Genomic DNA, 12109 nt, shown 5'->3' with positions numbered 1-12109 from the left:
TCTTAGAAGAACACATATATCATAGAGGGAACATGTACACTTTGTTTGATTGGTACTTTCACTTCACACCTTCTTGAAAATAAAACGTGCATAAATACATATACTCGTAAATGCATATATCCCTCTGCCATTAAATTTGGAATTCCAGCGTCCCCAAGACTTTAAATACAACTCCATTAGGCTTATAAACTGGGTAACCCAGTAGTTGAAGCATGCCCAATTGCTGAGAACCAAGTTGACCTACCTAGAAGAGCTCAGAAGTTGAATGGACTCCATCGGATCTTACTGAAGAAGCCACCCCCTAGTACGTACATATTTCAGCATATTCATTTTCTTTTGAATGAAAAGATTCTGGTTTCTTCTCATTTCTTATCACTTTTATACAATAGAAGCTCAAGAATTGTAACAGCTCTCCCACAAAGACTTGGTTAGATAATTTCAATGAGATGAAGCAACTAGATATGGAGCTGCAACAAGCGTAACTTCATAAAAGTGGTTTGCACGATCAATATTTATAAACTACATTCCAAAACAAACATTAGTCATTTGCAGCCATGGCATCCATGGCTGAGTTTTCCATTTTCCTAATGCACAATCTATTTTGGGATGGGACATCTCCAGCATTTGGGATGTGATCAAGGATTATAGTATCTTCATCCTTAATATCTCCTCTTAAGATGCCCATTGCAATCTCATTCTCAACCATCTGCTGTATGACCCGCTTCACAGGCCTTGCTCCAAAGTTTGGGTCAAAGCCTAATGCTGCCAGGAGTTTAATAGCTTCCTCTGTGTAGCAGATGTTAATATTCTTCTGTTTAAGTCTGTCTTTAACACGATTCAGCTGCACATGCGAAATAACGCTGTCATCAATCACGAGATACTTGATATCGACATTTAGAACAACTAGTAGGAGGAATGAAGAGTAATGTAACAGAAAAATCCATGATGACTAAATGCACAGTGCATGCATAACATTTAACAAATTGGATGCCACACAAAAGGGTAAATATTGAGCAAGAGTGAGGGTGCAAAACATAATCAGAACTCTTCTTACCTGGATTTCAACAATTTTACGGATTTGTTTGGAGTCCAGGGGCTGGAAAACAATGTATTCATCGATCCTATTCATGAACTCTGGTCGGAAAGTTTGTCTTGCTATCTCAACTACCTGCCTTTTCATTACATCATAAACAGCATCCTTGCTATCTTGTGTATTTCTCAGAGTTTCAAGGATATAATGAGATCCAATGTTTGATGTCATAATCAGAACAGTATTGGTGAAACTGACTGTCCGTCCTTGAGAGTCAGTAATTCTTCCATCATCCAACAGCTGCAAAAGGATGTTGAATACATCATGATGCGCCTTCTCAATTTCATCAAACAAAACAACCGAGTACGGCCTTCGGCGGACTACTTCTGTTAGCTGTCCACCCTCTTCATATCCAATATAGCCCGGTGGTGCTCCAACCAATCGTGAAACTGCATGCTTTTCCATGTACTCACTCATATCAATGCGTACAAGTGCATTTTCAGTGTTGAAAAGGTACCCGGCAAGAGCTTTAGCGAGCTCAGTTTTACCAACACCTGTAGGCCCCATGAACATGAAGCTTGCAATAGGCCGATTTGGGTCAGAAAGGCCTGCCCTTGAACGTCGTATTGCATCAGCTACAGACTTGACGGCCATGTCCTGACCAACAACCCTTCTGTGGAGGACCTGCTCTAACAAGACAAGCTTCTCTCTTTCAGTTTGCTGGAGATTAGATAGTGGTATGCCTGTCCATCTGCTTACTATTTCAGCAATATCAAGATCTGTAACTTCCTCCCTTAGTAATGACTTTCCAGATTTACGATAATCGGCAAGGCTCTTCTCGGCTTCTTCAAGCTGGCGCTGGAGTGACATTAATGTACCATATTTGAGTTCAGCAGCGCGATTAAGGTTGTACTCACGCTCTGCAGCTTCCATCTCCAGGTTAACTCTGTCAATCTACCAAAGAACTGGAACGAATAAGTCTAAGGACATATTCAGCCAGCTATTTTTATTGTTGTCATGAAAATATGAAGTTAGGCTATTACCTCTTCTTTAATTGATCGAACTCGGTTCATGAGAATTTTCTCATTTTCCCACTGCTCATTTAACTCCTGTTGCTTTTGTTTGAGAGCTCCTAAATCATGTTCCAGCTTGACCAGCCGATCTTTGGAGGCTTTGGCTGTGTCATTTTTCAGAGATAGCTTCTCCATCTCTAACTTAAGCACTGCCCTGTCTATCTCATCCAACTCTGTAGGCTTGGATGTGATCTCCATTTTCAATTTTGCAGCAGCTTCATCGACAAGGTCAATCGCTGGCATACAACAATGATAGTCCAACTACATAAGCATGTAATTGTATTATCTTGTGTTGACTAACATTTAGACGTCCAAGACTAGGGGTGTAAACAAGTTGAACCCGAGTCGAGCTCGATTTGCAGGAGAGTGGCTCGAGCTCGAGCTGATTTTTTTTGGTATAACTTTTTTTTTAATTATTATTATTATTATATTATATTAAATCATGGGATCGAACCAAGGCTCTCTAATTATTTGAAATTCTTGTTGACAGAATTTGCACACCATCTTAAGTTATTATTCTAATGTAAATTGGGTAAAGAGATTTTTTATTTTAATACATTTCTTAGAAAATATAGAAATTTTTTCTCATAGTATAAATTAAAATTAATAAATATGACTCATTAATATAATGATAACAATTGATACCAAATTAAGTTCAAATAATTTTAATGGGTTCAAATTTTTGTAGAAATATCAGAAGACAAAAATATATCTCATTTGCAATTCAAGTTGACATTTACAATATTTATTTATTTATTTTTCTGGTGTAATTTGATTAAGAGAATATCTTTTTTAATTTTAGGTTTTCTTAGAAAATATAAAGAAATAATTTTTTGGATATTATAAAATAAAATTAATAATATAACTTCTTAGAAAAATTAAAGAAATAATTTTTTGGATATTATAAAATAAAATTAATAATATAACTTAAATTAGTTTTATGCAAAAAGTTTGTCACTGTGCAACACAAGGGGCAAATGCTAGTCCAATGGGAATAGCTAAAACCATGGAAGATATAAGGAATGGCTAATCCATACTTATAGGAATAGGCATTCCTATTCCTAATACTTATTTATACCAAATATAAGCTTGGAATGCTCATTCCATTACTTGCTCATTTCTACATACCAATCATGGAAACAAACAGTGGAAGAAGTAAATACTATAGAATACATAGTTCATATATAAAATCATTGCATACCTTTGTCAGGAAGAAAACGCTCTGTAATATATCTATCTGAAAGAATTGCTGCTGAAACCAGAGCGTTGTCTGATATTTTCACCCCATGGTGAAGCTCATAGCGTTCACGCAGTCCACGCAAAATGGAAATTGTGTCTTCTACAGATGGCTGTCCACAAAATACTTGTTGAAATCTACGTTCTAAAGCAGGGTCCTTCTCAATATACTTCCTGTATTCATTCAGTGTGGTGGCTCCAATGCATCTGAGTTCCCCTCGCCCAAGCATGGGTTTCAACAAATTTCCAGCATCCATTGCACCTCCAGTAGCCCCTGGACATGAAGCAGAAAAGTTCGACTCATCTTGAAAGGGGAAAATGGATGCGGACAATGGGAAAAAGAATGCAACACAAACTACAATTCGTATTCTATGGTCAATGGCGGCAATTAGAATATACGGAGATGCACTTTATCTGCTAGTCAATTGGCACCCTTCTACACTAGCTAGCTCAATAATACATCCGGATAAGAGACTTTCTATTGACGAAAACTGAATGAAATAAATAATTATTTTTACTACATGTAGTAGAACAGTTTCTCCAGCAAAGTTGTTTAATCACATTGCTTCACGTTTTAAGGAGACATTTTCTTCCCAAAATATAACAATTCCTAAGCATGTAATAATTACCATGAATCAGAGAAAAAAAAGCAACTCGTTGAAATGATAAATTTATAGATAAGAAATCTAGATTCAACAGATACAATTTCAGCACCTGCACCAACTACTGTGTGAATTTCATCAATAAATAATATGATCTGCCCATTTGAAGCAGTGACTTCCTTCAATACAGCTTTTAACCGTTCCTCAAAATCTCCTCGATACTTTGCACCAGCAAGCAAAGAACCCATGTCCAACGAGATCAACTAAAGCAGACGTGAAACAAACTGCACATTTTAGAATGAAAGGAAGGAGGGAGTGTACAATTGGACTCAAACTGCAAGATAGAAAGAAATAAAGACAGAATTTCTTCCCCAAAAGAATACTTAAGTTTGATATATTTGGTATTTAAGTCTATTATAACAACTCTCACTTTCATTACCTTAAAGAGGTTGAATTCATACCAGATTTAGAGGGTTAAGGACAAAGTCAAAGGAATCACCATCCGCAATTTAGTAGAAGCAATTACCCTACTTAAAGCTATTACTCTATCATCAATTTCAATTGCAAACTTTGTCTTCTATGTAGAAACCAGACCACAGAATTTCCGAGAAGTATCGAGATCTCCACTGTATATGAATTCCTAAGAGACATTAGCCTGCGCTATTTGAACTTGCCAGGTCAAAGAGTCATCAAATTATTCTCCATATTTACACCTAAAGGAAAAATGTACAGTAGTTGAAAAATGAACAAATTACACCCATTGCGCAAAGTTCAAGAAAGTGTCTACGAATCTAACTGAAGACTTTGCCAGAATGAACTAATGAATAAAGTTGCTTAGTCTTCAGTGCCTATAGTAAGTTGTTTATATTACAAATGGAATGACAGAAACAGTACAACCTTTCGATTCAGCAAAGGCTCTGGAACATCTCCACGGACAATCCTTTGAGCTAACCTGCAATTTACATGCTATATTACTGTGATGAACCTGTGCTCTAGTCATAAACCTTCACACATTCTATCAAACACAAAATTTAGGGCTAAATTAGGAACAAAGCACATTCTCTGGTTCTTGCAATTCAAGGATTAGATCTCTACATCACGTCTTAACTTAGATTGACTCATTTCACAATTAAAATTAGTGTAAGAAGTGGGAGCACTAAAAACTTTCAACATACAAAGTACCTATAAAATCTAATCCTAAAACCATCCTTCAGCAATTATGGAGAATACTTGCTCAAAGATCCTCATGAAGAAACCATCTTGGTACAGTTTGGCTAAGTTTCTTTCTTTTTAATGAAAGTCAAATGGACAAAAGATGTCCGGCAATACCGATACTTCAATTTCTCTAAGTATGATCCGTAGGAGTAAGCATGAATATAACAAGAAAACCAATATTTTCAAGAGAGAACATATCATAGCACAGACTTTCTAAGCGTAAGTGATGACTGCAAAAAATTTGAGATGATACCCTTCAGCAATTGCAGTTTTTCCAACTCCAGGTTCCCCAATTATAACAGGGTTGTTCTTTGTCCTGCGCGATAAAATTTGAATACATCGCCGTATTTCATCATCCCGTCCTATAACGGGGTCAAGTTTTCCACGTCTTGCAAGTTCAGTTAAGTCATTCCCAAACTTCTCAAGTGCCTCATATTTGCCTTCTGGATCTATACAAGAAAGAAATAAATTATCAGTGGACAACAGAAGCCAGGAGAAAGGGAAAATCAGCAGAAACTGACCAAATTTGATTGTTTGAACCAAATATAGTATGCAGGTGTTTTAGGCAACAACAAAAAGTTAAAGCTATTTTCACTGCATCGATAGGATGCTCAGAAATTTTTTATGTTTGAATACGACTAAAGTCTAAGGACAAACTTAACCATTATTAATGTGATCATCAGCAAGGAATTAGTCAGAGTAGCAAACTCTTTAGCCAAAGTAAAAATTTGGAGATCACTTTATGGTGGAAGCTGCTCATCAACACAAACTAAGGATAAGGCCTAGCATCCCATATGATTAAGAAGAATATCACAAATCTTCCCCACGCTTCATAGTCCAAGTCTGCTTTCCTCTGGAAAGTCAGTCCTCATTGACTAAATCAACAAGCAGTTGCCGAATTTCGAAGCGGTAGAAGAAATCGAAAAAGAAAGAGTAGAAGAACCAGGACTTCCAAATGTGATGATTTTATGGATGTTGCTCACGCTATCAGTCATTGGCAAAACCTAAACTTTTTTTCTTGCACTGAACTGAGTCCTTCTTAATGAAGGTCATTAAGGAGCGAGAGAGACGGTTGAACGAGGAGCATTTACTACGCACTCACAATATCCAGAATCAACTAAAAACAGATTTATAGTTCATTAATTATCTGCAGTCCAACTTATAGACGATGCAAGATGAATTTACTCGGGGCTTTTTCCTGATGACAAAGAAGATAGAAACAGTCCATTGATTGTCTTACAACATAGCTAATGTGATTTCAAGAGATAATAGTACATACTTTGATCAGTTACTCTTTGACTACCGCGAACAGCTTGAACCGCATCCTTCAATGCCTTCTCACTAAGTTGAAGATTTTTGAACAGTTGTTGACCAAATCTCTTATCCAAGGGAAACGCTAACACTAGATGCTCAACAGACAGAAATGAATCACCCATTTCTTTTTTAAACTTCCGTGCATTCTCCAACAGAGAACTAAAATGAGAGCCCACAATAGGTCCACTTGTGTCTCCTGAAACCTGCTAGCAAAAGTTATCAAAACTATTCTGGGCAAATTCCATGATATTCTAAGTCACACTTGCTCTCACATAAGATACCTTTGGTTGTTGAGATATGAAGTTATCGGTAATTTGCAGAAGTGATGTGTTGTCAACCCCAGCCTTGGTGAATATTCTTCTTGCCAGCCCATCCTTTTGTTCCAGAAGGGCTTTCATTAGATGCTCGGTTTCAACCACTTGATGTTTGCTATCTCTTGCTGCATCCACAGCTCCTACAACCCCGTCCCATGCCATCTCAGTGAACTCTGAGTTACTAATCTGTCAAATAATTAGCAGACACAAGAAAGTTCCAATTTTAGACATAATTTTCAAAAGAAAAGGGTCATGTACTTCATATCCAAGTTCGTCATTTTTGCAATATATTCTACTGAAACAAAATGTGCAAGGGCTTCTAATTGAATGGCAGAGTTGATTGGACTGTCAGGATCCCTCGGGCATGTGTATGTAAGTTCCAGTGCACAATTCCCTTCACTGTCTCCTTGAAAATTACCATTGATGAACTCTTTTTCAAATACAATTACAATTTTAATTTCAAAGATCTGTAACGGCTAACATCAGAAAAAGATAAATTTCTGCTGTGGGTTTATCTACACTGTAAAAAAGCATATTGTTTCTAATCATGATCCAAAACACAAGAATTTCCTACACTATGTGAAGCGAACACAAAGATAATTGCCTGGCCGCTGGGAGCAGAGGCAGAGTAAGAGCGGGCGACGCCGGGGCCCGACGCCATGCGGCTGAGGCATGATGTAGACAATTTATTAGGGATCACGGCAAAGAATCCACACTCATTAGCAGTCACAATCGGGCGAGGAGGGGCGAGAAAAGCAGCCGCGGCGGAGCGGATAGACTGGCCAGCAGCGTAGTGTTCAGGGATTGGGGGAGCTGGAGAGCCAGTGCGCGGCGCCCTGAGTGCTGAGGCCACCGACCTGCTTAGCCGCGCGGCTGATGAGGTTCTAGAAGTTGCCATCGCCACTAATGAAATAAAAGCAGAAACATAAACGAAACTGAACTGTGCACACACAATAAGCTGTATGAAACTTCAATTTCTGCTTTCTTAACGAAGGAAACCCGTAATTTAGAATGCAGTAGAAGCTTCCGGTTTTCGAACTCCTTTTCTACACGATACTTCGACTATCCTAGTATATTAATGATATTTCTATTAATATTCACCTTTTCTGTATATTAAAATGATTGGCCAAAAAATATTATATTTTTTCAAAATAATGCATACTTTCTTCCTCTTCTATTAATTGTTATTAACGTATATTTTTTTATTGAAATGCATGTTATACCCTTGTAACAAAAGTTATTGATCTTCAATAATTTTTTCTTTTTTTTTTTTTTGGATTAATTTAGGAATTGTCGAGATCACCGTTCCTTTTAAATTTATAGAAAAATTATGTACATAATATTTTGTACAAGCCACAAAATACCTACATTAAATCCACAATTGGGAGACGAAATATGGGCCTAGGATTGATGTAATTCAGCTCAACTTATAAGGAGAGGCTAGATGTAATTGAGTGATTCATTTTGTTAAATGCGTGATGTATATTGTGTTTTGTCGTTACGATAAGAGAATGTAGTTTTAAAAAACTGGGTTGCAGAATCGGTTCACTACACAAAGATTTAAGGTCATTTCTTCAAATTGTTCTTCATTTCTAAGTTCATAGTCTTCGCGGTAGCTTCATCAATATTACCTACCAAATAAAAGACGTTTTAGGGTTTAGGATTTTTTTATCATAGGAATAAAAGCCCAAAAATAAAAAAAAATTAAAAAAAAGCCCGAGATTAATGCAAAATCAAGTAGCAATGTGAAAATGGCAAGGAAATTATCAACAAAGATCCCAATTCATCACAAATCACACATTTCATGTATCTCTCTTTTTTGCTCTTTTTTATTTTTCCTTTTTCCGTTTTTTCTCTCTTTTCTTTTTCCTTTCTTTTTCTGTCCCTTTTTTCTCTCTTTTCTGTTTCTTTATCTGCTGCTTCTTTTTTCTTCTATATTCCTTCATTGTCCTCTATTTACCTCTCGTTTCTCGTTCTCTTTTTTGGTTTTTCCTGTTGTATAAAGTCTGGCATTTTTCCTTCTTGTTGAATTCATTAACCTTCTAAAGCAAGGATAAGGCACCAATCAGAGGAGTCAAAATTCCTTGGTCAAAACCTAAAAATTCCCCAACCAAAAATTAAGATGAACATCCCCACCAACAGACAAATAATCCAAATTCACCAGATAAACCAAAAAAATCGAGAGACCACGGGCTGAGATTGAAATTTTGAAAAGAGGTTGAAAGACTTCAATTAATTGAAACCAACATGATGAATCGTAGTAACCAATGACCTCAAAAGTTTGAAGCACTTCAATATACTTATAGGCTGTTAAGATATTAAAATGGGGCGTGTAGGAAGAAGAAATTTCCGTCCTAGTTGTCAAGCTGTACCGAAAAATGGTTAGCGGACATATGTCTGTGCAAGTGAGGCAACTGTGTGCGTTATGATAGTAGAGACTGAGATAAACAGTGTGTGAGCAAAAGGAAAGCGTATTGTGGAATGAGATCCAGGAAGGATTTGAAATAATTCTCATTCCCCGTTTTGTAAAGATAAGGAGGAGGGTGTCTATGCAAGTGATTCGAACGTGGACGTTATGTAAGAAGAGAGTTGTGTAATGTAGCGAACGTGTTCGTTATGAAGGAAGAGAGTGAGGTAGCGTAGGCTGAACGAACTGGCGAGTGCAGAGAGCAAGACAGACCATTTCTAGCATTTATGATTCCTCGGTTAGTAGGATGACAGGTTACGAGAGCGCAATCCTATCATATATTTCAGAATGTTGGGAGGCCAAGGGAACACTTTAACATACGAAAAAGAATGTACATTAAAGGCAATCAAAGACCGAGGATGGTTGATGAAATTCCTTATCATTTTCCATACCTGACCAAGATTCACCATAACCTTCGGTTGTAGACTCGCATCCGTGATCAGCTTGAGGGTCTGAAAAAGGTTGGTGAATCCTCCATGTTCCACTTCTTCTCTTGGTTGAAAGAGTGGCGTGGCAGCAGCAAAAGCAGGGTCGCTGCAGCAGTAATCGAGTTCTGTAACTGGAGCTTAGTAGAAGCAACAGCAGCAAAAGAGAGAGACAGCAATTGCTGCAGCGAACAGCTGTTGCTACAGCAACACCAATAGATGCTTCAACAAAGCCAAAATTGCCATGAATCTGCAGCAGAAAAACAAAGTTAATTGATAGCCTAGCAAGATGATAGGAGAGGTTAAGAAAACTCCCTGAAGTGAGATGAATCATCCTCGCATAAATGCCCCCTGAAATTGCTTGTTGCAGCCACAACAACAGCTGCTGCCACATAGCCAAAAAGCAGCTGCAATTAAATTGCTGCAGTAACAGAGTTTCCTTTAATGTGGTCTGACAAAAGGTGGGTGCCTTCTCCATGTTCCACTTCATTTCCTGCAGTAAAATGCAACATCAGCAGTGAGGAATTAGACGTAGCAACAGCAGCTGCAGCAGAAGAGAGCTACAACAGAACAACAACAGAATAGCAGCTGCAATAGCAGAAGCTGCAGCAGAACTAGAGATGCAGTAGCGGCAGCCACTGATTTTGTTTTTTCAGCAGCAGAAATGGTGGAAACAGAGAAGCAGCGGATGCTACAGAAGCTGAAACAGGAACAGCGACAGAAGCTGAGGAATGAGAACAACAACAAAATGTTAACAGAAAGAATCTAAATTTAAAATAGACAGAGGTACTCCCTGTAGCTTCTCGTAATTTCATTTGGTTCCTGCTACCCCAAGGGATGCGTTCCATGACTAGATACAAAAGCCGCAGCAGCAGAGAGGCTTCAGACACAGGTGCATCAAGCTAGCTCTCATTTTGACCGAATATATGGGATTCCCAAGCTGTCGCATTTAATAATACCCGTGATGAGTCCATGTAGTTCATCCCCAAAGAACTTTGGCTGATTTGGTTGTACAAGCGAGGTTTGCCAAGTGATCTGCCGCCATATTTCCTACCCGGTAGATATGAGTAATCCGAAACTCCACTCGCTTTAGGAATAGGTTGATATGAGATAGCATGTGCCGTAATGTCTAGTGACCTTTAGAGGGTTCCTTGATCAAACGAATTATATTGACGGCATCCACCTCAACCCAGATGTGATTAAAACTTTCTTTTTGACAGATTTGGAGAGCTTTAAAAAGACCATACACCTCTACATAACGTTAGTCGCTTCTCTGATGAACTCATAGAAGGCAAAAATTGTCGCTCCTCTCTCGTCCCTAGCTTTGTCTTTCTAGAAGTGGTTGACCGAAGATGAGGAGTGGTTTTCTTCACCAATAAGGAGCCAAAGTGCTTTCTCTCCCATCCAATTGTCAAACCAGAATGAGATTTCCCCTTTTCTAATACTCCAAAAGACGTGAGGTTCTGCTTTTCCCCGAGAATGACAAAGATGTTTCCAATTGGTAGAGACAATGTAGGAAGGTTTAGCCACAGCCGGGTGGGTCCCTCTGCAATACTTGTCGAGAAGAAAATGTGACCAAAGTGACTGTTGGTTTTTGAATCTCCACCAGAGTTTATGTTGGAAGGCCTCAACCACATCGTCAAGTTTCCGAACACCAAAGCCACCCTCCTCCGTAGGGTAGCAGACTGAGTCCCAAGAGGAGCAGATCATTCTCTTCTGATTATCAAAACTACCCCAAAAGAATTTATTAACGATTCTTTAGATACGCTCAGTGATATATTTTGGAGGCTTGAGTGTTTGCAACAGGTATGTTGGTATGGCGTTCAGGGTTTAGGGTTTAGGGTTTTTTTACCATAGAAATTTTTTACAAAATTTTCTGTTATGTAATAACAAGAGCATTGCTGCATGGTTTCCAACACTCAATTTAAGAGTTTCACCATTACCTGGTACAAACATAAATGCCATTATGATAGAAACATATACTGAGGATATCGAGTTTCGCTTAAATGATTCTGAATCTTACTCATATTCCTAAGCAGGACAAAAGATATACGCTTTTGAATTTAAGTGTATTTCCTGCCATCATCAGCTCAGCTTGCAACCTTTACACTCAGAATGGAGATGCTAAAATTGTTGCTGGACTAATTAGAACCAGCACGACTATGCGAGAATAGATGAGTTCTTCAAAATTTCGGAGAATCTTTAGGGTTCAAGTGAGAAATAAGTTCTTAGAGACTGCGAAACAAACATGAGCCTCAGAGAGAATTATCCGGTATATGTTATTCTAGGAAGCAATGGTCATCCAATTGCAGCCCAACATCGCATGACCAGTTAAATATCATCCCAAGCTGATGGCCCACCCAATCCAATTTCATCAACCTGTGACAGCTCAAGAGCCACCGGATCAACTCGGTTCCTCTTCTTATTTTTCTT

At 38.2% G+C, this 12109-nt stretch overlaps 1 protein-coding gene across 1 annotated transcript; it reads right to left on the bottom strand.

Moving 5' to 3' along the window:
* LOC105164533 (chaperone protein ClpB4, mitochondrial) lies at positions 434-7830 on the bottom strand. Its single transcript, XM_011083184.2, has 10 exons — positions 7389-7830; positions 6752-6970; positions 6436-6673; positions 5410-5605; positions 4839-4893; positions 4054-4204; positions 3305-3613; positions 2074-2339; positions 1055-1984; positions 434-841 (listed from the first exon to the last, which is right to left on the bottom strand). Exons 1-10 carry the CDS (start codon positions 7680-7682, stop codon positions 539-541), a joined length of 2961 nt encoding a protein of 986 aa, XP_011081486.1. The 5' UTR covers positions 7683-7830; the 3' UTR covers positions 434-538.

This window comes from Sesamum indicum, linkage group LG6 (assembly GCF_000512975.1).
Source record: "Sesamum indicum cultivar Zhongzhi No. 13 linkage group LG6, S_indicum_v1.0, whole genome shotgun sequence".
NCBI classification, from domain to species: Eukaryota; Viridiplantae; Streptophyta; class Magnoliopsida; order Lamiales; family Pedaliaceae; genus Sesamum; species Sesamum indicum.
This window is presented reverse-complemented; position numbering and strand designations above follow the sequence as displayed.

Coding starts and splice junctions, on each gene's coding strand:
- LOC105164533 (XM_011083184.2), bottom strand. CDS start 7,682: ATGGCAACTTCTAGAACCTCATCAGCCGCGCGGCTAAGCAGGTCGGTG. Junction 6,971..7,388: donor CCTCTGCTCCCAGCGGCCAG/GCAATTATCTTT, acceptor ATTATTTGACAG/ATTAGTAACTCAGAGTTCAC. Junction 842..1,054: donor GTAAAATTGTTGAAATCCAG/GTAAGAAGAGTT, acceptor TCGCATGTGCAG/CTGAATCGTGTTAAAGACAG.